Source organism: Pipistrellus kuhlii, unplaced genomic scaffold, assembly GCF_014108245.1.
Source record: "Pipistrellus kuhlii isolate mPipKuh1 unplaced genomic scaffold, mPipKuh1.p scaffold_m20_p_9, whole genome shotgun sequence".
Lineage (NCBI taxonomy): Eukaryota > Metazoa > Chordata > Mammalia > Chiroptera > Vespertilionidae > Pipistrellus > Pipistrellus kuhlii.
The window spans coordinates 23,644,128-23,669,908 of record NW_023425595.1 but is presented as its reverse complement, the minus strand read 5'-3'; the positions used below and the strand labels follow the sequence as shown (position 1 = coordinate 23,669,908).

The window sequence follows — 25,781 nt, the reverse complement described above, 5'->3', positions numbered from 1 at the left end:
CCTCTGCCTGCCTGCCTGATCAACCCTAACCACTTGCCTGCCTGATCACCCTTAAAGACTTGCCTGCCTGCCTGATCGCCCCTAACTGCTCACCTGCCTCCCTGATCACCCCTAACTGCCTCTGCCTGCCTGCCTAATTGCCCCTAACCACTCTGCCTGCCTGCCTGATCACCCCTAACCGCTTCTACCTCAGCCCCTGCCACTGTGGCTTTGTCTAGAAGAATGTCCAAAATGATGTCTGGAAGTTCGTTCAACTGTCTAGTCTAATTAGCGTATTATAATTTTATTATTATAGATGCCTCATGCAAGTTAACTTAGCCTCTTCATGCATCAGTTTCCTGATGTGTAAATTGAAGTTAATACCAGAACCTAGTGTTGTGAGGATTAGGGAAGTTGCTATTTGTATTTACTACCTTGCAATAACCATTCGTGATCATAGTGCTTATTATCTTTCTGTGTATGATGTGTCTGGGCAAGAATCTCTGAGTTTGTAAATGTCTTGTGTGTGTATGTACGTATGTGTATATATGTGTGTATCTGTGTTTATATGACCAGGCAGGCCTCCTGTCTCTGGGTGGAGTTTGTTGTTGGCCGAAGCCTGGATTCCGGGAGCCAGCCAGGGCTGGCGCCGGGGATGGAATTTCCATTAAGAATTAAGCAGGACAGCACTATGAAGCCAGGCAGGCGGAGAGAAGGGGGATGGAGGGGGGTGATGCTCCAATTCTGAGCGTCCTCCAGCAGCCTCAGTTTGGGACTGCCTCAGAGAAGGCCTCTGCTGCCTTTGCTTTGAGTTTCAGGCCTTGCTGGGGCCATGGCCCAGGAGGATGGGCAAGGAGAGAGGAGCTGCCCGCATGGGCCTTGTTAGGGAAACCTGGAGTTGCTGCGGCCAAGACTGGAGCCATGAGGCGGCCTCCAGAGAACGGAGAGGCGGCCAGCGAAGAGGGTATAGGCAGCTGGGGCCTATGGGGCCAGCAGGAGACAAGGAGGCTGGGCTGTGCAGTACGTATCTGGGAAAGTGGATGTGGTGTGTCTGTGTGCACGCGCATGTTGTGGGATGCAGGTGGGGAACATTCATATCAAGGGTCCTAAGGTAAGGTGACCAGACGTCCCGCTTTTGGCGGGACAGTCCCAATTTTTAACAATTTGTCCCGCGTCCCGCGGCGTTTTAAAGTCCCGATTTTTGGAAAGATTTTTTTAAAATCTTTTGGATTTTTCTTATCCTAAGGGAACATCTAGCAAACCAAGTCTGTTTTTCTCTTGCCCTGAAACCCAGGCACAGAATTTGGTCCTGGAAATAAAAGACATCTTAGGCTTTTTTTTTTTTTTTGGCTAATATTTATCCTGTTTATGATCTAAACCTCGTTCCACTTCTAGCACACTAAAAATATCTTAGCTTTCTAGGCAAATTTACATTCCTGATCTTATCCCATACTCTCAACTATCCATGAGCTATTATGATCACCAATGTAGCTATGGGAAAACTGAACCTCAGAGAGGTTAAGTGACTTGTCCAAGGACACACAGCTAGAAAGTAGTAGAGGCAGAATGCAAAGTCAGGTCTCTTTGAGGACAAAGCCCAGACTACTTTTATTACACTATCTGACCTACCAGAAGGGGACTCAGGGACAAGATTTTGCAAACTCCAGTGTTTATGCCCGGCCATGTGGGGGGCTGGGGCCCAATCTCTGTCCCAGGCTCTGAGACAGTCTTTGTTGAGATAGGAGCCAAAGCTACTCTCAGGAAACTTGAGTGGGGTAGTGTAGAATCAGGCTGTCCACAAATGGTTGGAGGCCAGGGTCAAAGCTGGCTTGTCCCTGGGGGTGGGAAAAATGACTTGGGCACCCACAGAGCTTGGGGTCCCAGAGCTGAGGCTGTTGAGTTAATATCAGGAGCTGCATTGTGCCCAGGACAGGAACGAATGACCATTGTTAGCCAGGGCCTGTAGAGAACAGAAGACTGAGATGGGACCTTGGAGTGGTCACTGTGTTATGGAGATGGAGCCAGCCTTCCTCTGCCTGGACACATAGTGGGGACACATGGACGTGGTTTGCACACCAGGGATTTAAGTTAGCTGCCAAGTGAACTTCCTTCCAATGAGAGGGTTCAAATTTGGGAAGAAGGCCCAAGGGAGGCTAGGGGCTGCCTCTCCTTGGTTGTGCCTAACGGTGGGTAAACATTCCACACCCTTCCCCCCCAACGTCCTCCTCCCCCCATTCTTGGCAGGTTGGAGGGAGTTGGATGGAGTGACCTTGAAGCTTCTTTCCAGTTCAAGAATGCAACATTCCTGAGCTTTTGGGTAGGAATCAGACATCTGACACAAGCGGTCCGGAGGAGAAGTTTGATGAGCCCCAAGTTAGAAGGAGTCAAGACTGTGATCTGGAGGCCAGTGATCTTCTGTGGGACTCAGGCTCCAAAGGGAAGCACCTGTGGTGAATAAGCCCAGCCGCCTTCCAGGCACTGGGGACTGGCTCAAAGTTTGGAGGCTCCTCCGCGGAGCCTGTGAACCGCACCCACACCCCTCCTTATTTTGTTCCGGCTCCAAGGGAAACAATCAGGGCGCATTCCCTCCCTTCTCCAGATGTTGGCTTGAGGGGCGCCTGTGGGCACCCCCGCCCGGCCGGCCGGCCGGCTCTGAGGCTCCTGGGCACTTACCCGCGGGGACTCCCGCCCAGCCCGGGGTGAGCTAGGTCTCTAATTAGACATGACCGCCTCCCCATTCCAGTGCTTTCCACCGAGGGGCCCGGAGCGACGTCTCCACTGCCGGGGGCACTAAAATAGCCTCGCAGCAGCGGGGCTGGGACTCTAGAAATCGGAGGCTTGGCCGGGAGCTCGCTGTTGTGGAAGGTCCTGCAGCGGCCCGGGGAGGCGTGGGGCGGGCGGGGGCGCGGGGCGGCTGGTGGCCGGGGGCTGGGCCGGCCCAGCGCAGACACTTGCGCGGCCTCTGGAGCCCCAGCTGCGCCGCCACCGCTGGCCGCTGTGCGCACCCCGCTGGCCCGCCAAGTTCACCTGAGTAAGTAGACGCTCTGCTGGCTGGATTCAGGACCCATCAGCAGAGCTGGGGACAGAGCACGTGTGCGACTGTTTGGACAGTAGGTCTAAGTGTGTCCGTGTGAGTGCCAGTGGGCAGGAGTGTGTGTGTGGGCTACCACGGTGGTAGCACGTGGATCTTTCTAGCCTTGTCCCAGAGTGTGAGTGTGGGTGTCTAGTTGTCCGTGTGTGTGTGTGTGTGTGTGGGGGGGGGGACTGGCATGTAGGGGACTGGAGGGTGCCCACAGGTGGCCCGTGTCTGTGGCCGGCAGCCATGTGTGGACCATGGAAGTGCACTCAGGGATATGGGAGGTAGGCTCCCTGTGGCCTGAGTGATGGAGAAGTGTGTGTGTGTGTGTGTGTGTGTGTGTGTGTGTGTGCCGGTGCTGGCAGGAGCCAGGGGTAAGGAGTGTTATCTGAACTCAGACTTTCTAGGGTGACCTGACTTGTCCCTACCTGAGGTGTCTTTTCTGTGGGTCATCTGGCTTTGGTTTCTCAGGACTAAGCAGGGCAGGAGCTCAGAGCCTTCACCCAACACTACAGTGATTTCGGCTGGCTGGCTGGGATGGGGGAGACAGCTTGGAGGGACCACTGTCACACCAGAAGAGGCAGGAGGAAACGGAGAGGGGATGAGCAGACACAGCCATGCCTGCCCGCACACACTCACAGGGCACCCACACCCACACGCACAGCTGCTCCTGTGTACAGACATTCCTGCCCACACACTGTAGTCTCGCAGTTCCTCTCAGGACATCCATGCAAACATTGATGTACTTCCAATGTGTACAACTGCAGGCAAGGACATAGAGGCAACAGGCACCTACATGTGTGAAACATGCATGTATGCAAACATGAACCTCTGGTTAGACCCGCTCTCAGTCTGCAACCCTCCTTTTATTTTTATTTATTTATTTTTTAAATATATATTTTATTGATTTTGTACAGAGAGGAAGGGAGAGAGATAGAGAGTTAGAAACATTGATGAGAGAGAGTCATCGATCAGCTGCCTCTTGCACACCCCCTACTGGGGATATGCCCGCAACCAAGGTACATGCCCTTGACCGGAATCGAACCCGGGACCCTTCAGTCCCCAAGCCGACGCTTTATCCATTGAGCCAAACCGGTCTTGGCTGCAACCCTCCTTTTAGACTCCATTAACCTATATATGGCACTTAGGACAATGAGTTTAAGAAACTAGTCTTGGTAGGGAATATCTTTTTTAAAAGATATATTTTATTGATTTTTTTACAGAGAGGAAGGGAGAGAGATAGTCAGAAACATCGATGTGAGAGAAACATCTATCAGCTGCCTCCTGCACACCTCCTATGGGGGATGTGCCCGCAACCAAGGTACATGCCCTTGACCAGAATCGAACCTGGGACCTTTTAGTCTCCAGGCCTTCAGTCTGCAGGCCGACACTCTATCCACTGAGCCAAACTAGTTAGGGTGGTAGGGAATATCTTAAGTCAGGGCCTTTAGCTGGGTGTGTGGGCAAATGGTGACACAGTACCCTTGGGGTGCCCCATTTGATCTGGAACTGAGGCTGCAGTGGAGCCTGGGGTCTTAGGGTCAGGGCTTTAGAAGTTGCTTTTGCTGTCTTACAGGTTAAAAGGCCAGTCTGAGGTGGAGCCACACCTGTAATTTGCTCCAGGCTGGCTCTAGTTTATACTCTGGGTCCCCCTGCAGCAGACCAGCATTGTGGTCCTTCTGTATGTGGCTAAGGTCTGAGCAGCCCGGTGCCAGGGAGGAGCAGTGAGTTGAGCTGGGCTGATTCCTTTTCGTCTTTGGTTTCAATCAATACTGTTTGGACTATCCCATCTGCAGGTGAGGATGGGAGAGCTGGCCTTTGCTTTGCTCCTTTCTCCTCTCTCTCCCGTTTCTTCACAGAATTTGTTTTTCTTGACCTCCTTTTCCTGGGGAGTCCTGGGGACACACTAAACAGTGCTCAGAAGAGTAGGTGCCCTCAGATATCAGCTGGTTGTTGTTGTTGTCATCGTCGTCGTCATTATTATTGCTTCTAGACCTCTCCCATCCTGGTCACTCTCCTATGGACAGCCTTCAGTGAGGCGGTCAGACTAACTGTGCTCCTTCAGTTGGGGAAATTAGATGACATTGGCTTTCTCTTCCTTAGTGTTTATGGTTTGGCTGGAGGAGTGCCTGAGCTCTCACTCCATCAACTTCCCTAATGCTGGGGAGCAGATGGGTGTCAGCCATTTCCTGAGAGGTTGCTAGGATCTACCTGTACTTGGCCTGGTCCCCTCCTGACCTTAGGGGTGGTTAAACAGACAGGCTGTGCTTTGCCTGGTAGCCTTCTTGTGGAGTAAAGATGGGAGTGAAGGGTGGGAGGAGGAATTCCCTAGATCAGTGTTTCCCAAACTTTTGACATATGTGTACCCCTTCTATAATTTTCGTAACGCCGAGTACCCCTCGTACTCATGAGAACATAGAATTAGGCGCAGCTAAGCACGGTGCAGTGCATATCCCCACCAAACTCCGGTGCAACGCGTACCCCCACCAAACTCTTCCCGTACCCCTGGGGGTACGCGTACCACTCTTTCGGAAACACTGCCCTAGATCATTCTTTAGTGAGGTTCCCCAACAACTTTATGACTCCAGAAAGGCTCCCCAAAACTGGAGGAGTCATGGTGACTCAGTCTCAGGCTATTTCCCCATTCTTTTAAAAGAATATATTTTATTGATTTTGTACAGAGAGGAAGGGAGAGAGAGAGAGAGAGTTAGAAACATCGATGAGAGAGAGTCATCGATCAGCTGCCTCTTGCACACCCCCTACTGGGGATATGCCCGCAACCAAGGTACATGCCCTTGATCGGAATCGAACCTGGGACCTTTCAGTCCCCAAGCCGACGCTCTATCCATTGAGCCAAACCGGTTTTGGCTGGTTCCCCATTCTTTATTTCAGAGAAACAACCCCACTAAGCTATCATAGTTCCAGTTTAAAGAAGAGAAATCAGACAACAGTGTAACAATAATCACATCCACCATTTTTTGTGCCTTTAATATATGCTTTATTTCATTTACTTTTCATAACAACTTTGTTAGGTCAGTAGTCCTCTATCCCCTTTTTTCCTGATAAGAAAATTAAGGCTTAGGAAACTCAGGTATTTCTACAGGTTTGTGTGACTCTTATGTTGTTTATATAATTGGTGTATTTCCCTTTTTACTCTGGCTGCCATGAAGCTCTTAGTCTATCATATTGCTCCATTCTAGCAACTGTTATTCCAAATCTTGGCTTCAACTTTTAATTTCTGCTTAAACAACTTCATAGCATTCACATTTTAAACTATAAACTTTATAGTATTCACATTTTTAACTCCCACATCTTTTGTAGAGAGAGATTAGAATAAATAAGTGAATGAACAACCATTCTCTTGGTCTCTGAGGATGAGAACCATATTGAATGGATTTTTTTTGAACATCCCCAATTGCAAATATTTTATCTGGTTTTCAAACCACATGTCTCAGTTTTGGCTTTGGTATGTTGGGACTCCGCTTCATGACCATGTCTTAAAGCTTTTCTTTCTAGCGGCTCTGAGAGATAATGCCCATCTCTGTGCTGGCCCAGACAATGGGGATTGTTGGAAATGAATTGGGCCATTGATAAATGCCCCATGCTCTGAGTGCTTTAGCTGCCAGCTCTTCCCTGACTCAAAAGCGTGAGTGTGTGGGTTCCTGAAGGAGTTTGACCCCTACCCCAAGCCTAGCCCTGGCCCCATCACCACCCCTTCCTCGTGTGACCTCGCCTAGGCCTAGGGCTCTCCTGGGAGGTTTGTGTCTCTTGGACCTCAGCTCTTCCTCCCCCTGGGCCATGCAGTGTCTGATCAGGGATGGCCCTTCTGGAGCCGAACATTCTTAGGACAAGGAGTGTGGGCTTTCCGGCCCCATTCCTTGGATCTGTGAGGCCATTGATTCACTTCTTCCTCAATTCCTCAGGAGGGGTCTCAAGTCTCCCAAGTGGTCCTAACCACATTGCAAATTTGGGGAAACCTTTAACTAATTCACTCCAAGACTGATTCTCTTACCCTCCCAAGGGGAGTAATGTTTGGAAGGAGGAGCAGTGGGGCAATGTATAGCACTAAACAGTGCTCAGAAAGACCCTGCTGGTGGGTTTTTAGGTATGGTGTTGAGATTCTGCTCCTCAGAAAGCAATAGGTCACTCCATACTGGTGGCTGTTGCCCACATTCAAGACTAATCCTTCCAAAAGCATTTGGCTACAAAGTGGGATGGAGGACTCTTTGGCCTGAGGTTGGAAATGCCTGGCACTGGGTGATATGCCGGTGGGTTAGTGTGGGCAAGTTGTTTGTTCCTTCTCAGGCAAATGTCATCTGAGAAAAGTAAGACTAAGACTTGATTGCATGTCTGCTGAGGATTCTGGTTGTTCCTTGGACTTTAATCTTAGTCAAGTAAAAACAGGCTTAAAATCCAGTAAGATCATATTGGGTGGGGCGGTCAGGAACTTTTGTGGGGAAATCTCACCCACAGGTATTCACATTTATTTAGTATTGATTAGGGCCAACCTTTCTGTTAGGTTATTTGCACCTTTCACTTGATGAAACCTCTGGATGAGCCCTGAGAACAAGTGCTACTTGTAAAGACAGGGAACTGAAGCACATGGGTAACTGGTTTGCTTAAGGTCAAAGCCAGGTCTGAATGTCTGCCGATTATTCCCCCAAAAGCTAGCCTTAAAAGCAGGGGAATCCACCCCCGTGGGCCACCTAGAGAAGTTCTAAGGTAAAGTGACCAGATTTTAACATTGGGAAAGCGGGACACCATTGACCAGGGGCGGGGGAAGGGAGAGGTTCTTGATTAAAAATTTGGTCTATATGGAGCAACAAAAATTTTCATAGAACACAAAAATAGTATTGTAATATATTTTTTAAAATTTCAGCATAAGTACAATTTACAAATATAATAAATTAAAAAATTATGTATATTACTATTTTATTCTTTGGCATATTTCTCATTTGAGTGATTTTTTTTTTAGTAGATTGTTGTCGTTGTTTAAAAGGTCATGAAAATTTTCACAGGAATTTGTTAAATTATATTTCACACATAAAATGGCTTTCAGAGTCTCAACACTTAATTGTGATTTTTCTGGTGTCCATACTTTATTTACTGTAGAAAAAAACGCGTTCAGTCGCAGCATTAGTTCCTGGTAAGGACAGTGTGTATTCCACAATTCTAACAATTGATCAACAATGTGAACTTTGATAAGCAGTTCTCGATAATCAGTTCTCAACAATTATTTGCTATTATTAAAGTTTAACATTATAAAATTAACAAAAATAATATAAAACTCATATTCTGACTAAATAACCACATGGCTGCGGAAAACCGTGTATATTCCCTTCCCGTTCTCCCGCCGTTCCCTAGCTTATCATGCATTCTTTCCAAAAATTGGGACTTTTTTAAAACGCCATGGGATACGGGACAAATTGTTAAAAATAGGACTGTCCCGCCAAAAGCGGGACGTCTGGTCACCTTATTCTAAGGACCTGGCTTCTCTGACCCAGGACCTGAAGGTCATCAGCATCATTGGCCTTTTGAGCCTGTGTCAGAGACTGCTGGTCTGTGGGAAGCAGGCATGGAGTGGGGAAGGCCTTCTGGGCTGGCAGGGATTCCCCCCTCTTCCTTTCCTCCCCTGCCTAGAGGTGGACAACACTGGGCTTCTGGGGCTTCACTTCTCCCTTCCCTCATGGCCCCCTCCCCCCCTCACCTCAGGGCAATCTCTGTCTTGGGAATGGAGCCTTTGCCCAGACTGTGATGCATTCAGCCAGCCAGGCCTTCCCTCCCCCAGCTCCAGGGTCCCCTCGGTGCCAAGCCCTGGGGGAGTCCTAGATCCTCTGAAGAACCTCTCTGGGTAGACCAGACTCCGTTTGGCGTGATGCAGTGTCTGTAAGCGTCAGCAGTTTGGCTGGATAATTGTGTATAGTGTTCACTTTCTGCTGGAGAAATGGAGGTTTTGTCTTACAACCCAAATATCCTGGGTTTGGAAACCATGCGCAATGAAGCCTGTGGTCTGGGGGTGTGGACCGTCTTGTGGGCCTGTGTGTGGTGCTGGTTTAAAGGGTACTGATGAGGATGATTGGCTCTGGCCTCTCACATCCTCCTATGGAGGGTCAGAGGTGGGCCTCCATATGGCAGTGTGCAGAGAAAAGGGCATGGGCTTTGCAGTCAGATGGACTGGACTTGGAGCCTCAGTTTCCTTGTCTGTCAATGGGGTTCCTTACAATGCAATGGTGATGCTAGAAACAGCAAGTATATTCAAAGCCTGGAGTCTGACATAGACTAGAAAAACCACAAATGGCACCTCCTTTCTTATTTTCTCACCCACCTACCTTCTGGGAAAGAACTGATAGACAAGAGATCTGGATTGCAGCTATAGCTCAGCTCTGGGGACTCTGTAACCTTATCCTCTCTGAACCTCACTTTTCTTGTGTGTAAAATAAGGGGAGAACTAATTTCCCTCACTCATCTGTATTTTTTTTTAAGATAATGAAAGAGACTGGAGTCAGGGCTTCCTCCCTTGGAGGATGCAGAAAGTTCAGACACTGGTATTCATGCTGCAAATATTGATTGAGCCCCTGTGATGTGCCAGGACCTGTGCAAAGCACTGGGCTCACAGGTGAGTGGAATCAGACCTTAAGTAGCAAACAGACCATGTGACAAGACAGTCTTGTAAACAAAGAGTGGCAGGCCTGTCTGTGGGACATGACTGTGGCAGGTCCTGGAGGTGTTGGTGTATCAGAAGAGGTGGTGTCATCTCCGACTCGGGTAATCAGAGAGGCCTTCTGAGAGGTGAAAATTCTTGGTCTGGATCTTGAAACATAATAAGAAGTTGCAAGGAAGATAAGAGAAGATCATTCTGGGCTCAGAGGCCAGCACATCCTAAGGCACAAAAGTGTTGCCTAGTGTGATAAGCTGGGGGATTGTCAACAGTTAGTATGAATGGAGCTTGTAGTGTGTGTGGTCGGTAGTGACAAGAAATGAGATAAAAGATGCTACAAAGGGCTTTCAGGGGATGTCGGGCCTTGAAGGCTGTGCTGAGGTGTTTTGACTTTTTTCATGATTGTTATGAGCAGCCACTGAGGTATTTTAAGCAGGTCATGGTTGGATATGGGCTCAATCAGTCATTCAGCAAATATAAAAACATAATACTCTCAACAATAAAGATTAAAAAAAACCTGAAAAAAATAAAATGAATCCCCTTAAAAAAATCCCTAAAGAAACATAAAAAAAAACAATTTTTATGTTTTTTTTTTTAATTTTGATATCAGACCAAATTGATTAAACTTTGCAAGACTGGTAAGACAAATCCCTCTTTATCCATATTTCTTAATCACTTATTGAATGCTCCATTTACTTTATTGTTTTCATTGCCTTTCTCTCCAATGATTTAAAAGTATATTAACTTTATTTTTATATAACTTATATTTATTGTTCATGTATTATTATATTTACTGTTTTTAGATGTACATATAACTATATATAAAATATTCATATTTCTGATTAATTGAAGAGATGTGGTGCCTCTTTACCCCTGAATAGTCAGTGTGCATTTCCTTAAAAGCATATATTCTTACCACAGCACAATTCTGTCCCAACCATGTCTTTATAGCATTCCCTTTTCCCTCACCCCATTCAGAATCCAATCCAGAGACTGCATTTAATTGTCTTGTCTCTTCAGTTTCCTTTAATCCAGAGCAAATTTTCTGCTTTAGCTTTCATGACCTTTATGCTTTTGAATCGTACAGGCAGTTATTATGTTGAGTGTCCCTCAATTTGGGTTTATCTGATGGTTCTGCATGATTAGATTCAAGCTATGCATTTTGGGCAGGAATACCATTGAAGTGAGGTTATTTCAGCAAGCACAGAATGTGGACATCATCCCAATGCTGGCAACAGAAGCCTTTATCACTTGTTTAAGGTGATGCTCACCAGTTTCTCCACTGTGGAATTACTATTTTTCCCTTTGTATTTAATTCATAATTTGTGGAAAGATACTTTGAGATTATGGAAATATCCTGTTCCTCATCAAAACTTTGCTCATTAATTTTACCAACATTGATACTTTTAGGTCCATAATTTCTTTTGCATTGATTAGTTGAAATTCTACTGTAAGAACTTTTCCCCTTCCTTCTTTCCCTTTCCCCCCCTTTCTTTTTCTCTCCTTCCTTTCTTCCTATAGACTCATGTATTCTTAATTTATTTGTTCAGTGTATTATAATCAATTAATATATTTTATTTTGGCGTTCAAATTGTCCCAGATTTGATAGTGGGAGGCTCTACAAACTGGCCTCTTTTTCTTAAAAAAATTTTTTTTTATTGACTTCAGAGAGGAAGGGAGAGGGAGAGAGAGATAGAAACATCAATGATGAGAATCATGGATTGGCTACCTTGTGCATGCCCCCTATTGGGGGCTTGAGCTCATAACCTGGGCATGTGCCCTGACAGGGAATTGAACAGTGACCTCCTGGTTCATAGGTCAATACTCAACCATTGAACCACACTGGGAAGTCCTAGGTCCTCTGAAGACAGGTTTGGCCCATTTCTCTTGACTTGTTCCCATGATTTTCTAAGCACTTGCTTACTATCTGCTGTAGCAGGATGTCCCAGGCCCATTTTATTCTTTCCTTGTTCCATCCCTGAAATTAGCCATATCTCCAAGGAGCCCTGGGCCCTTTTCATGGAGAATGGTATTTAGAAACCAAGATCTGGAGCTACATGTGTTCTTTGTTTTGGGTGTACCATTGCTTCTATGCCCTCTTAGCAAATGGAGCTGTTCATATATGTATATGTCCATATTTATTTCTATTATAAAAACACGTTATTATATGTTTTCAGAAACTAAAAACCCCAAGAGACTGAGATAGAGAGTAATAGGGTAAAGGCACTTAAGATTGGGTAGTCAGGAAGGGCTTCTTGGAGAAGGTGACATTTAGAAAGACTTACAGTGTAGAATGGATGGATTGGAAGGAGAAAGAACCTGGAGATTATTGTAATTATCCAGAAGATAATTATAAGGACCTGAATTAAGACAGAATTGAGAGAAAGTAGAATCAGGTGACTGATTGAATACAGAAAGTCAGGGAGACAGTGGATTCAAGGAGACTTTCAGATCGATGTTTCAAAGACCTCTCAAACTCAGCATGTCCAAATAGAATTTCTGCATTGTCCCTCAGCACTATCCTATTCATATGTGCTCCTCAGGTATTCCATTTATCACTTAATTGATGTTTCATTTAAGCAGCTTCAAAAGTCAGAGAGATGGTGATCATCCTCAACACCTCTATCCCTCAAAAGCCCATATTCAATCCATCACCATGTCTGATCAATCTTATTTCTTTTAAATTTTTCAATTACAGTTGACATTTAATATTATATTAGTTTCAGGTATACACAGTGGTTAGACATTTATATAATTTACTAAGTGGTTTCTCCCATAAGTCTAGTACTGGTTGATGTTCTCTTGTAAATCTTCTCAAATCCATCACTTCTCCATCTTCATCAGCATCATTCTAGTTCAAGACACCATTTTCATCTTTCTGGGATACTGCAGGAGTCTCCTAACTGGCCCCCCTATATGCATGCTGCTTCCTTCCAGCTTGTTCTGCTCTCTGTGTATTTCAAAACACAATTTGATCATGTAATTTTCTTCTTTAAAAATGCTTTAAGTGCTTCATATTGATCTTAATTCTTTAGTAAGTCCTGCAAGTGTATTAGACCTGTGCTGTCATCGTGTATATTATCCTGCCCAGCTCTTCCCTGGCTCTCTCTTCATTCACACTGGCCTTGTCTTAGTCCCTTGTAATGTTCCCTCCTGCCATAGGCTTTTGCGTTTGTGTTTCTCTTTCTACAACACTCTTCTTTTATGTTTTTTTTTTTCCTATGGAATTTCTCCTTATCTCTTAGCTCACAGCTCAATTGTCACATCTTGACCTTAATACAATAATTAGGTCAAATCCTATTTTATAAAGCTTTAAAACACCACATTCCTCTTTCAAGGCTTTATTATAATTGAATTTTACATTTATTTGCAATTATTCTATGTAATAAAGAGGTAATATGCAGATTAACCATCACTCCAACACACAAGATAACCGCCTCCATGTGGTCAAAGATGGCCGCCCCCATGTGGACACAAGATGGCTGCCACAAGATGGCCAGCAGGAGAGGGCAGTTGGGAGGGACTAGGCCAGCAGAGGAGAGCAGTTAGGGACAATTGGGCCAGCAGGGGAGCAGTTAATCAATCAGGCTGGCAGAGGAGTGGTTAGGGGGTGATCAGGCTGGCAGGAAGAAGCGGTTAGGGGAAATCAGGCAGGCAGGCAGGCGAGCAGTTGGGAGCCAGCATTCCTGGATTGTGAGAAGGAAGTCCGACTGCCTGTTTAGGCCTGATCCCACTGGGCAGTCGGACATCCCTCGAGGTGTTCCAGATTGGAGAGGGTGCAGGCTAGGTTGAGGGATACCCTCCCTCCTTGCACGAATTTTGTGCACTGGGCCTCTATTTATGTGATAATTAATGCTTGTTTTTCCTACTTGATATTGAACTCAATGAAGTCTGGGACTATATATGGTTTTGCTTATTACTTTGCCCTTGCAAGGTAGCATGTATTGATACATGCCACAGATATTTGTTGGATAAATGAATGAATGAACTTTTATCAGCTGAGCAATCAGATAGGTGGTGGTGCCATTCAGTAGAATAAAAACTCTAGGGAAGTAATAGGAAGATAATTCATTTTAGAACATGTTACTTTTGAGGTGACTCTTGGACACATGTTTGACCTCCAAGAAGTGCTTGCCATCTTCTGGGCAAACAGATTAGAATGTCATTCAGGAGCTTTAGGGGGACTGGTGGTAAGTGACATCTAATTCCTGGATAATTCTAAGGAGCTCTCTGAAGGAGAGAGCTAAGTTACAGGGCACCCCTGAGCTATGGTGTCTTCACCGTCCTGTCTGATTTGTAGAGGTTATAGGAGATCTGAGGGGCCTTCAGTGGTTTTTGAATTGGCTCCTTGGCTGCTTGTATGAAAGATCTTTACAAACCCGTATGCAGGCTCCTTGGACCTCGAGAGTTACTTGCATTGTATGATTCCTATCAGTCAGGAGTTGTCATCCTCCTCCCACCCCTACCCCACCCCACCCAATCTTTATCACTAGACATAAGCCTAAAAAGGAATTCAGAGAGAGGGTCTTAGCAAGCCCAGTGAGCCATTCTTGCAAAAATGCCATTATCAGTCAGACAGAAATCCTATTCAGTCACTCTGGCTCACTCACACTTGCATTCCTCATTCACTCATCCAATTACCCATTTTGCCTCAGTCTCTTACCCATTTACCCACCTAGTACCCACCTTTCCATACACAAACAGGAATTTATGTTGGATTTATAGCGGGACTCAAGGTTGAGTCACCCTCACACCCCTCTCCTGTATCCCTCTTTCATATGGTCCTCCTAACCCAGAGCCCAGGTGAGAAGACTGTTGAGGTTGGGGAGATGTCACTGTGTTGATTGAGTACTAGGCCATGGGTGATTGCAGGGTGTTACCAGGAAGAGAGGGAGACTAGAAGCTGCCACACTAATTGCTCTTCTTATCTTGCCTTTTGCTTTTCTAGCTTCTAGTTCTCTCTTTTAGTGGTGATGAGAGCTGAGGAATTAGGCTCCTCGTTCAGATAGGCACAAGGTGGTAGCTGCAGAGGGGCTTGGGGTGCAGGTCCAAAGAGCAAAGAGAAAACAGCTCCCTCTGGGCCCTATCATGGAAAAAAGGATGCATTTGTTTTCTTCATTTTCTACTAGGATTGCACTTTGAACCCTGTGGAATTTGCAAGGAGGCTGGGGGAAGGGTTGGGAGAATGGGATTTAAAAATGTGGCATTTAGAAACCAGTCAGTAAGTAGACTAATGCTGGCCCCATCCCTCCAACAGGGTTGTCATTTACAAAGAGCCCCCACCCCCCAAGAATGCGTACTGTCCATCTGTCACGACATCAGACAGGCTGGAATGGCGCAGACATAGGACAATGGCATCCACATCAGATAAGAGCATCTTGGAAAATTGCCCAAAGGTGCCAAAGATCTAAGTTACAGACTCATTCCCTCATTCCCTCCCTCCCTCCCTCGTTCATTCAACAGCTATCCATGTAGCACCTACTCTGTGCCATGCATTGTTCTAGGCACTGGAGATACAGCAGTCAGCAAAACTTGTGCCCTTGTAGAATTTGCTTCCTGGTGGGGGAATACAGACAGGAAACAAGCTAATATACAGTGGTGCTGAGTGCTATAGAGAAATATAAAGAATGGTAAGGGGGTTTCAAGGGTGGGAGGGGGTTTGTACATTATTTTTCCAGGGTCATTAGGGTCTCTCTGATTTGCAGATATTTAAACAGAGATCAGGAGTAAGTGAAAGAGACATCTATGTTGATATTTTTTTGGGGGAGGAGGTTTAGGGGAGGAGAGCAATAAAATAGAAGAAAAAAGGCAAAAGTCCTGAGGAAGGTTTGAGGAAGAGCAAGAAGGCCAGTTGATATAACTGATGAGTGAAATGCGAGTCAGATGAGTTGAGGTTAATGCAAAAATGGGGGCCAGATCATGAAGGCTCTTGCAGGTTATTTGGAGAACTTTGGCTTTTAATTTGAGTAATATGGGTGGATATTGGAGGTTTTGCTTAATGTAGCCCCTCCTCCTCCTCCTCCTCCTCCTCTTCCTCCTCCTCCTCCTCCTCCTCCTCCTCCTCCTCCTCCTCCTCCTCCTTCTTGACTAATAGTGCTTTGAAGTTAATTAAAAGAAAACACGCAAGTTACAAAAACAGAAGAGCAACTTACCAAACCCAACCAACCAAGTACTCTTGAAATTTCCCTAAGACCAGGTAGATTTCCTGTAAGTTGACCCAAGTATCTGGAAGGAAATGACTGAAACTGTCTGCATTTGTTACCTGATGTAATAAAGCTTATTTTTATAAAAAATGCTCTGGCTGCTATGAAGGCAATAAATTGTTGAGGGGAGGAGAGAAGATAAGTCAGAAGCCTATTATAGTAATGCAGCTGAGAGATAGTGGCAGATGGATTCAAATTTCACTTATTCATTCATTTACCATCACTTTTTGTTCTACCCATTTCTATGTAACATTGCCTATGTATGACACCCTGCCTGTGTCACTATTCACCATTCCCTGTCCTTCAGTGATCTGCCCAACTATCTTCACTGTCTTTGAACAAGTCTTTCCCTGCTCCATGTAGAGCATTGTGCCAGATGCTGGTTGATTTGGGCATAATTTTTGGGACTTTGGCCCTAGTAGGGGAGACAGGATGCACCCATAGGAGATCACCAATCAGTTACAAAACCTAGTAGTCCCTTGAAGGCACAAGATGAATGATGTCAGCCCTTCAATATTTTAGGTGTCCTGTGGTCTGGGGGTCGGAATAAGCTTCCAGGAAGAGGGTGAGTGGGGACAGCAAGAAGAATGGCAGGGAACTTGCCTTGAAGCTTGAACATAAAGGGACATTTTGGGACTACAGGATGGCAATGCCAGAAGAGGTCTTAAGCAGGGTCTTAACAACAGGCTAAGGAGTTCAGACCTGAGTGAAGAGACTGAGAAAACATAATAGCTATTCAAGATGTTACAATGAGAGCTGTTTTTAAAAAGTCTGGAACTAACATTAGCATGAAGAGAGAGAAGCGTGGAGCCAGGAGGTCAACATGAAGACAATTGATCCTGTAAGCCTTCTTGGTCTTATTGCCAACAGGAGTCCTGAGTTGGTGGGACTGTGGGGTGGCCCCCAGTTGCACACTGGACCAGGATGCAATGACGTGGGGGTCTAATGGTTAGCACATGCAACAAGTTATTTGAGTGGCTGTCATCAGGGCAGGCCACACGTGTCTCCTGTAAAACTTGAAGCCGTCTTTGAGCAAAGAACACACAGCAGCCTGGGTTCTGGGCAGAGCAGAAAGGAGTTGGAGCTGGCCTCTGGTCATGAATGACCTCCTGGAGAAGGAGGTAGGTCATTGAATTATAGGAATATTAGAGTCAGATTAGGAGCTCATCTAATCCAGACTTCTCCTCTTGCAGAGGGGAAATTGGAATCCCAGCAAAAGGGTATAAATTGTCCAAAGCCAGATAGAGCACTTGTGGCAGAGAAAGGTTAAGCGTCTTATTTGTGCTCATTTCAGAGGAATTACTGTCTTATTTAATTATGTATTTGCATATCTCTTTCAATGGAAGAGGAAATTTTAGGGAGAAAATTGCTTTAGTTGTATACTTCTCTGTCATCGAGCAGGGGCCTGATGCAGAACAGATGCCCTGTTGACCCAGACCCAGGCTGATGTTAGACTGGTCTCCGAGTGGGCCAGAGCTGTGATCAGAAAGACTTCCCATGGATGGGGCTAGAGCCCGGGCTCCTGATCCCTCATACAAATAATTTGTTTATACATTTCGGAATATTCATGGCCTGAGCTATTGACCATTTTTATCTCAATTATACTCACAGCTTTTGGCAAAGGCTCACTAAGAGACATGAAAACAAATGAGTAAAAGAGACTATTGCCACAAAGGTGCCTGCTAAGAGGGAGAGGACACAGGGGTGGGTGAGGACTGGCATTGCTATACCTGAAGCCACAGCAGGAGATAAAGTCTCTGCCCAGTTTGAGAGAGAAGAGAAACTCACTGAGGGTTTTACAGCCTCCAGATGAGCACCTGGGATGCATATTTTGAGCTTAAGTCCTTTACTTGTCTGGCCTGAGGCTGGGCCCTCAGGGACCTCATCGGACCCACTTATTTGCTCCCTTGCTGTCCTGATGAGCTGAAGGCTGCTTCTTTAAGAACAGGTCCTGTTCTCTTCCCACTATCATGCAGTGCTCCATGACTTAACAGCAGGATTTCATATGGAATTGTCTTTTGTCATGTCTCTATCCCTGCATTCAGGATCCTAGTAGGGAGGGCTGAGATAGAGATATTCTCTTGCCCAGCCCAGGCCCCTGGGTCTGTGTCAATACTATTGTAGATAGGTAATTGTTTCTTAAGCTCTTTGTCAACATGCTCTGTCTTGTGTTTTGAAGTTGGCAGAGGGATTTATAGCACTATGGACTAGGTGAGGCAGGGAGAGAGAGGGAGAGGGAGAGGGAGAGGGAGAGGGAGAGGGAGAGGGAGAGGGAGAGAAGGAGGATTTGGGTATCAGTCTGGGCTCAGCCACAAATTTACTCTGTGACTTGGGCAAGTCATTTGTTCTCTCTGAGCCATAGTTTCCTTTGTCACAAACCACAGGATTGGAAAAGAAATTCCTGAGTATTGTCCTCTGCCTTCCGATAACGTTCTAGGTTCCTTGCTTACATTATGCCAATGGAATTTTGGTTAGGTTGTTAACTTTCAGATTTCTGTTTTGGCTAAGGGCTCATTTTTCACTTTGCCTGAAATTCCATCTTGATAGAGTCATTTCTTTGGGTCTTTTCAGAGACTATTATTTCCATAGACCATACTCCCTAACAAACTCCCTCTTATTTTTATGACCTTATACAGGAATACAAAGCAGTGTCATCTCCATTAGTATACTTCAGTCTTTTTAAATATATTTTATTGATTTTGTACAGAGAGGAAGGGAGAGAGATAGAGAGCTAGAAACATCGATGAGAGAGAGTCATCGATCAGCTGCCTCTTGCACACCCCTTACTGGGGATATGACCGCAACCAAGGTACATGCCCTTGACCGGAATCGAACCCGGGTCCCTTTGGTCCCCAAGTCGACGCTCTATCCATTGAGCCAAACCGGTCTCGGCTATTTCAGTCTTTTAAAAATATATATATTTTTATTGATTTCAAAGAAGAAGATAGAGGGAAAGACAGAAACATCAATTATGAGAACGGATCACTGATGGCTGCCTCCTGCATGCCCCCTACTGGGGATTGAGCCCACAACCGGGGCATGATCCTTAACTAGAAATCTCGAACAGTGACCTCCTGGTTCCTAGGTCGATGCTCAACCACTGAGCAACACCAGCCGGGCTATATTTCAGTCTTTATAACAACTGTGTCAGGTAGTCAAAGATATATCCAGTCTGCATATGAATCACCCTTACATTCCAGGGACAAGTCCCGCTTGATCATTCAAACCGAATTCAAAACAGCACATTGAAAAGATTATATGCCAAGTCTTCTTAATTTAACTTCCATTTCTCATTTTCAGAAACTTTTCCATCTGCTTGTCCTGGAGATGGGCTGGGCTTTTCTCTCTACAGAAGGGGGTTCTTCGAGTAACCCTGTTCGCAGCTTCTCTCTAGCTCAGACCAGTTAGATCTTTGCTCTGGGGCAAGAGGGAGCCTCAGGGGCAGGAGTCTGTGGCAGGAAGGAGCTCTCCCCTCATACGCCAGACTGGAGCAAAGGTGGGCATCCCCTCCCCTCACCCAATTCCCCTTCCCCTCACCCAATTCCCCTTCCCCTTGTGGTTTGGATATGCATGTGCCTTCTGACTGTCTCCCTCTCACTGCCTCTCCTCTGCCAGTAAGCAAGTGTCCTCATTATCTATTTTTGGGCTCACTACGTAATTCTATATGTTTATTCTAGGATCAACATCACATTGAATTTTCTCTTTGAAAATATGTCCCCTTTATTTCTTTTCCTTTTTGAGGGATAATTTGTTTATATATTTTAGAATCAACTCCTCTGGTTTCAGGAAAAAATCCTGTGGGGATTTTCCTGGGATTATATTGAATCTGCAGATGACTTTACTGTGGAATTAACATTTTCCTGTCAAAATACATGTAATGCTTCTTCATTTAATAACATTTTGTAATTTCCTCAATGAGGGACTTGCGCATGTTAATATTCATTTTCATATACCTTACTTATATGTTTTGCTCTTGTTACATCCTCCCTAAATTTCACTTTATGTTTGTGCTGGTGTCTAGGACTATACCATACTTGACTTTTGTATATTCATTTCTAGCCAACTTTCTAAGGCCTTTTATAAATTAAAATAATTTATTTGTAGATACTTATGGGTTTTCTACATTGACAATGAGTGTGACTTGTTAGGTCATGCTACATTTTTTATAACAATTAAGGGAATAAACCGTGTCTGGGAAGACATAGCCTCATGGAGACTTGGCAGTGGACTACAGGTTTGTGCTGGAGGACTCAGGCCTGGGCTGGGTGTGTGGCTCAGTGGACAGAGCTTCACTCAGTCCCTTGGTTGTGAGCAATTGTGCCAGGCAGATGTGGTAGCCCTGTGGAAAATCATATCAACTGTAAATAATACCAGTTTTTTTCTTTTCATTCTTATACATTTAATTTCTTTCTACACTAGCTAAGATTGGCAACACAATAATGAATAGACGTTGGGAGCTGAGCATTTTAATTTTATTTCTGATCTCACAGGAAATGCTTTCAACATGTCATCATTATGTATGTTGTTCTTGTTTCTCTCTCTCTCTCTCTCTCTCTCTCTCTCTCTCTCTCTCTCTCTCTCTCTCTCTGTCTCTGTCTCTCTCTCTCTCCTGTAAATGCCCTTTAGTCAGTTTAAGGAAGGTCTCTTGTATTCCTAGTTTGCTAAAAGGTTTTGTTATAAATGGCTCTTGAATTTCATAAAATTATTTCTCTTCATCTATAGAAATGATCAAGTATTTTATTCCTTAGTCTACTAATGTAGCAAGTTTCATTAATCTCTTTTCTAATGTTAAGACAGCCATCTATTTTTAGGCTACACCCAATTTGGCCATGCTGTATTATCCCTTTCATGTGTAGCTAAATTTTGTTTACTAATATTTTAATATATTTTCATCAATGCTCATACGTGACATTGGCCTATAAATTTCCTTCTTGCTTAGTTCCAGTGTGAAAATTATGTCAGCCTCATAAAATGAATTCAAGTGTTTTTTCTTTTTTCTTATTCTCTGGAAGAGTTTGGGTAAGTTTATTTTTCCTTTGAAAGATAGTAATTTACACTTTGTGCCTGATGTTTTTCTTCTGGGAAGACGTTAAACTACTGCTTAATTTATTCATTGGTTCTAGGTCTATTTCTTCATGAGTTAACTTTGGCAAATTGTCTTTTTCCAGGACTTATCTAGTTTATTTATGATTTCAATGATATTGCATAATATTACTTTATCTTTGCTGTATTTATAGGAATAGACTCCCTTTCATTGTTAAAATTATTTGTGTTTCCTTTCCTTTTTTTCTGATTTTAGAAGACATTTATTTGTATTTTCAAAAATTAAGTTTAATTCTATTGATCATTTCATTTGTGTTTACATTTGTTTTGTTTTTGTTGTATTTTGCTTAATGTTTGCTCCTCTCTTATTGTCTTATGCTATTTTCTTTGGAATTATTTTCCTCTTTTTAAAAAAAATAAAATTTCTTATGTTGTTAGAAGCTAGACATTCTTTTAATTTTCAGCTTTTCTAATTTATGGCTATAATTTTTGCTATCAATTCTACTCATCTGTATAAGATTTGATTTTTATGTGTATTTTTATAATTATTCGGGTTTATTTTATAATTTCTGTTATAACATATTCTTTGACCAATTATTTTTATGTTTAAGATATCCAAATATATAGGGTATTTATATTGGGATAGAGATTGCAAACTGTAGGGAACCAATCATTTAAAATTTGTTGAAGCTTGCTTTAAGATGTAGGTACTAGTCATTTAAAAAAAAATCATTAATCTTCGAAAAGAATGTGTAGTTCCAATAAGTTGAATGCCGTGTTCTACTCATAAATATTAAATCTAACTTAAATGTGCTACTCAAATCTCCAATATTCTTACCAATAATTTTCCTGTTTAAATAATTAATGACAAAATGTTTTGTAATACCTATCTGTAATTCTAGATTTATTCATTTCTTGAAATTTTATCAGTTTTTACTTTGTACAGATTAAGGCTATATTATTGTTATTAGCTACATCCTTATTATTATGTCTTCTTGATGAGCTGAACTTTTTAGTTTTATGTAATTAATCTCTTTTTCTTTATAATACTTACTATCTTAAAGTTTGTTTATATTTTTTGAATACATTAGCACTAGAATTCTTTAGCTTTAACTTTAAGCTATTTTGCTTTGTGTCTTTCATTTTACAGAGATTTCTTATAGCCAGCACATAGCAAACATTTTCTCTTCTCTAATGCATGCTTTGTAATTTTTGCTTATAATTGGCTAGGCTAGTTCATCTCCCCTTACTTTGATTACTATTATACCTTGCTATTCCTGCCTCCACACTCATTTCTTTCCTCTTTTTTTCTTTATTACTTGTTTATTTTCCCCACACTCCTATATATTGAAGGTTAATGTCTATCTCTTTATGTGTATTCTTTTCGTTGCTTTCCCTAGATATTACAGCCTTAAAAATAACCTAAGATCCTGACCAGTGTGGCTTAATTGGTTGAGCATCAATCCCCAGTAGGGTGCATCCTCTCACATCAATGTTTTTTTCTCTTCCTCACCTTTTTCCTCTCATTCTAAAAAATTTAAGTAAATAAAAACATATTAAAAAATAAAGTTAATTTTCCTCCTCCCAAAGTGAAAGAAATTTAGAACACTTTAACTTACTTTAGTCATCCTCTTTTAAATTTACTTACAATATTTTAGATTTATCTTATTTTCTTACACCACAAATGAGGTATTATAATTATTTCTTATAGTAAAGATTGTTTGAATTTACTCACATAGTTACATGTAAGTATGCTTAGCTTGCTTTCTTTCTTTCTTTCTTTCTTTCTTTCTTTCTTTCTTTCTTTCTTTCTTTTTAATATATTTTATTGATTTTTCACAGAGAGGAAGGGAGAGAGATAGAGAGCTAGAAACATCCATGAGAGAGAAACATCGACCAGCTGCCTCCTGCACACCCCCTACTGGGGATGTGCCCGCAACCAATGTACATGCCCCCGACTGGAATCGAACCTGGGACCTTTCAGTCCGCAGACCGACGCTCTACCACTGAGCCAAACCGGCTTCGGCAGCATTCTTTCTTATATCTCATACCTTCCATATGTTTTTCTGCCTGATATAAATCCTTTAGAATTCCCTTTACTGTGGGATTTTTACTTGTTTGAAGAAACCTTTATTTTATCCTTACCAGTATTCTTGAAAGAGAGTTTCTCTTAGTATAGAATTTTAAGACAATTATTTCTGTAATAAAGCATTTTCTCACTATCTGCTGACTTTCATCATTGCTATTAAGCAGTCACCTATTGAACTAATTTCTCTTTTTGGTGTTCTTTAGTCTTGTGAGTTGTCTAAGGTGTGAATACCTATTGTATTTTTTCCTGCTTAGGATTCATTGGTAGTCTGTATTTTAAAGTTTATACTTTATTGTTTAAAGTATTACATAAGTCTCCTCTCCCTGGCCACTCCCACCCCTTAGCACAAGCCCTCACCCCCCTATTATCTGTGACAATTAGGGTTATGCTCATATGCATGCATACAAGTCCTTTGGTTGACCTCTTATCTTCTCCCTTTCCCTAACCTCCTGCCCTCCGTCTTCCCTCTTAGGTTGGACGGCCTGTTCAGTGCTTCTATGTCTCTGGCTCTATATTTGTTCATCAGTTTATGTTGCTCATTATATTCCACAAATGAGTGAAATCATGTGATATTTATCTTTCTCCGAATGGCTTATTTCACTTAGCATAATGCTCTCCAGTCCATCCATGCTGTCCTTCATTTTTATAGCAGTGTAGTATTCCATTATCTAGATGTACCACCATTTTTTAATTCACTCATCTGCTGACGGGCACTTAGGCTGTTTCCAAATCTTAGTTATTATAATTCGTACTGCTTTGAAATATTATTTTATACTAGTATATTCTTTCTGATTGGTATTTCTGATTCTTGGGATATATTCCTAAAAGTGGGATTACTGGGTCAAATGGGAGTTTCATTTTTAATTTTTTGAGGAAATGCCATACTGTTCTCCATTGTGGCTCCACCAGTCTGCATTCCCACCAGCAGTGTACGAGGACTCCTTTTTTCTCCACATCCTTGCCAGTACTTGTCATTTGTTGATGCTAGACATTCTGATAGGTATCTCATTGTCGTTTTGATTTGCATTTCTCAGATGATTAGTGATTTTGAGCATGTTTTCATATGTCTCTTGACCTTCTGTATGTCCTCTTTTTAAAAGTGTCTATTTAGGTCCTTTGGCCATTTTTTGATTGGATTGTTTATCTTCCTTTTGTTAAGTTGTATGAGTTCCCTGTAAATTTTGAAGATTAAACCCTTATTAGAGGTAACATTGGCAAATATGTTCTCCCATGCAGTGTATTTTCTTGTTGTTTTGTTGATGGTTTATTTTGCTGTGCAGGAGCTTTTTATTTTGATGTAGTTCCCTTTGCTTATTTTGTCCTTAGTTTCCATTGTCCTAGGAGCTATATCAGTAAAGATATTGCTATGACATATGTCTAATATTTTGCTGTCTATAGATTCTTCTAAGACTTTTATGGTTTCCTGTCTTACCTTTAAGTCCTTTATCCATTTTGAGTTTATGGTATTCTGTATTTGTAAGTTGTTTTGTCTTTTAAAGATTCTTGGAAAAATTTCAGCCACTATTTCTTTATAATTTTCTCCTCTATTCTACCTCTTATCTCCCTTTAGAAATCTGATTAAATACCTGTTAGACTATTTTACTCTCTATTCCTTAGCTTTAATTCTCTCCTATTTCTCTTTGTCTCTCTGGGCTGCTTGGATAATTTTTTTTGTTCTATTGTTTAATACAGCAATCCATTCTTTAGCTGTAATCAATCTGTCCAATGAGTTTTTCATTTTAATTATTATATTTTTAATTTATAGAATATAATTTGGTTCTTTCTCAAATCTTCTTGGCTATATTTCATAGATGTTGTTCCTTGAAAATGTTTCCAAGATTCTCTTTTATTTCTTGAAACTGAAGTCTTTGAGTTTTTATTTCCTCTCACAGATAATATGTGTTCAGGCCACAAACCTATATGAAGATCATATTGTGATAACTCATTTTTAAGAGTGGTTTTGCTCCCTTTTACCCAAGTTGGGACAAACAACTTTTGTTGTTCTGTACCTTCTGTATTGAAGATTTATTTCTCACTTACTTTTATACTGAGTTTCTGATCTTCTGGACCCCTATTTGATTTTTTCCCTATTCCCTAGGCCTTGTCCTTAGCATGTCCTGTTCCATACACACATGAAACAGAATCTTAAAGAATATAACATTCAGCAGATGTTCTTAGGATAAAAACTCTTTTTATTTCTTGCTTATTATTCCTAGTTCCTGCTTTTGCTTTCTTTTCAGTCTCTTTAGATTTCATTTTCAATAGCTCAGTGATGCATTTAAAAACACACATTAAAATCATCTTTATCAATTCTTTAAAATTCTTCTTATGGAGAATTATTTCAGAATAATGGTCTATGACATTGCTGAATATAGAATATGCTTGTGATATTTCTTTATAGGAAGAGGAATCAATTGCCTAGTAAAAGTCAGATGCTAAAAAATAGTGGCATGGTATGGAGTTCCTTAAAGAAAGGATAGAGTCTTTCCCCCACTCAACTTACCAGCTGTACACCTTAGCAAATTATTGAATTTCTCTGCTTCTTCATTTTAAGTCTTTAAAATGGGTTAATATTAGTATTAATTATTTTGGATTTTTGAGAAATAAATGAATTTATTTATGTTAAGCCCTTAAAAGATTGCTTGGTACACAGTGCCCAGAACCACATTTCACTGAATTTAAGCTTACTGATTGTAAGCTTACCTGTTACTTACCTGTTACTTCACAAAAAAA

The 25,781-nt window shown here is 42.6% G+C and overlaps 1 protein-coding gene across 2 annotated transcripts in view; it reads left to right on the top strand.

The window, feature by feature from the left end:
* The first annotated feature begins 762 nt into the window (after window positions 1-762).
* The window catches only part of INSC (INSC spindle orientation adaptor protein), a 125,089-nt gene continuing 100,070 nt past the window's right edge, over window positions 763-25,781 (top strand). The window contains exon 1 of one of the 2 annotated variants that reach the window (XM_036427816.2): window positions 763-999. In XM_036427816.2, the coding sequence (XP_036283709.1) occupies window positions 901-999 (99 nt within the window). In that variant the 5' untranslated portion in view covers window positions 763-900. Of the gene's footprint in view, window positions 1,000-2,887; window positions 3,011-25,781 lie in introns of those variants that run through there. The other variant, XM_036427817.2, reaches the window with a different exon arrangement.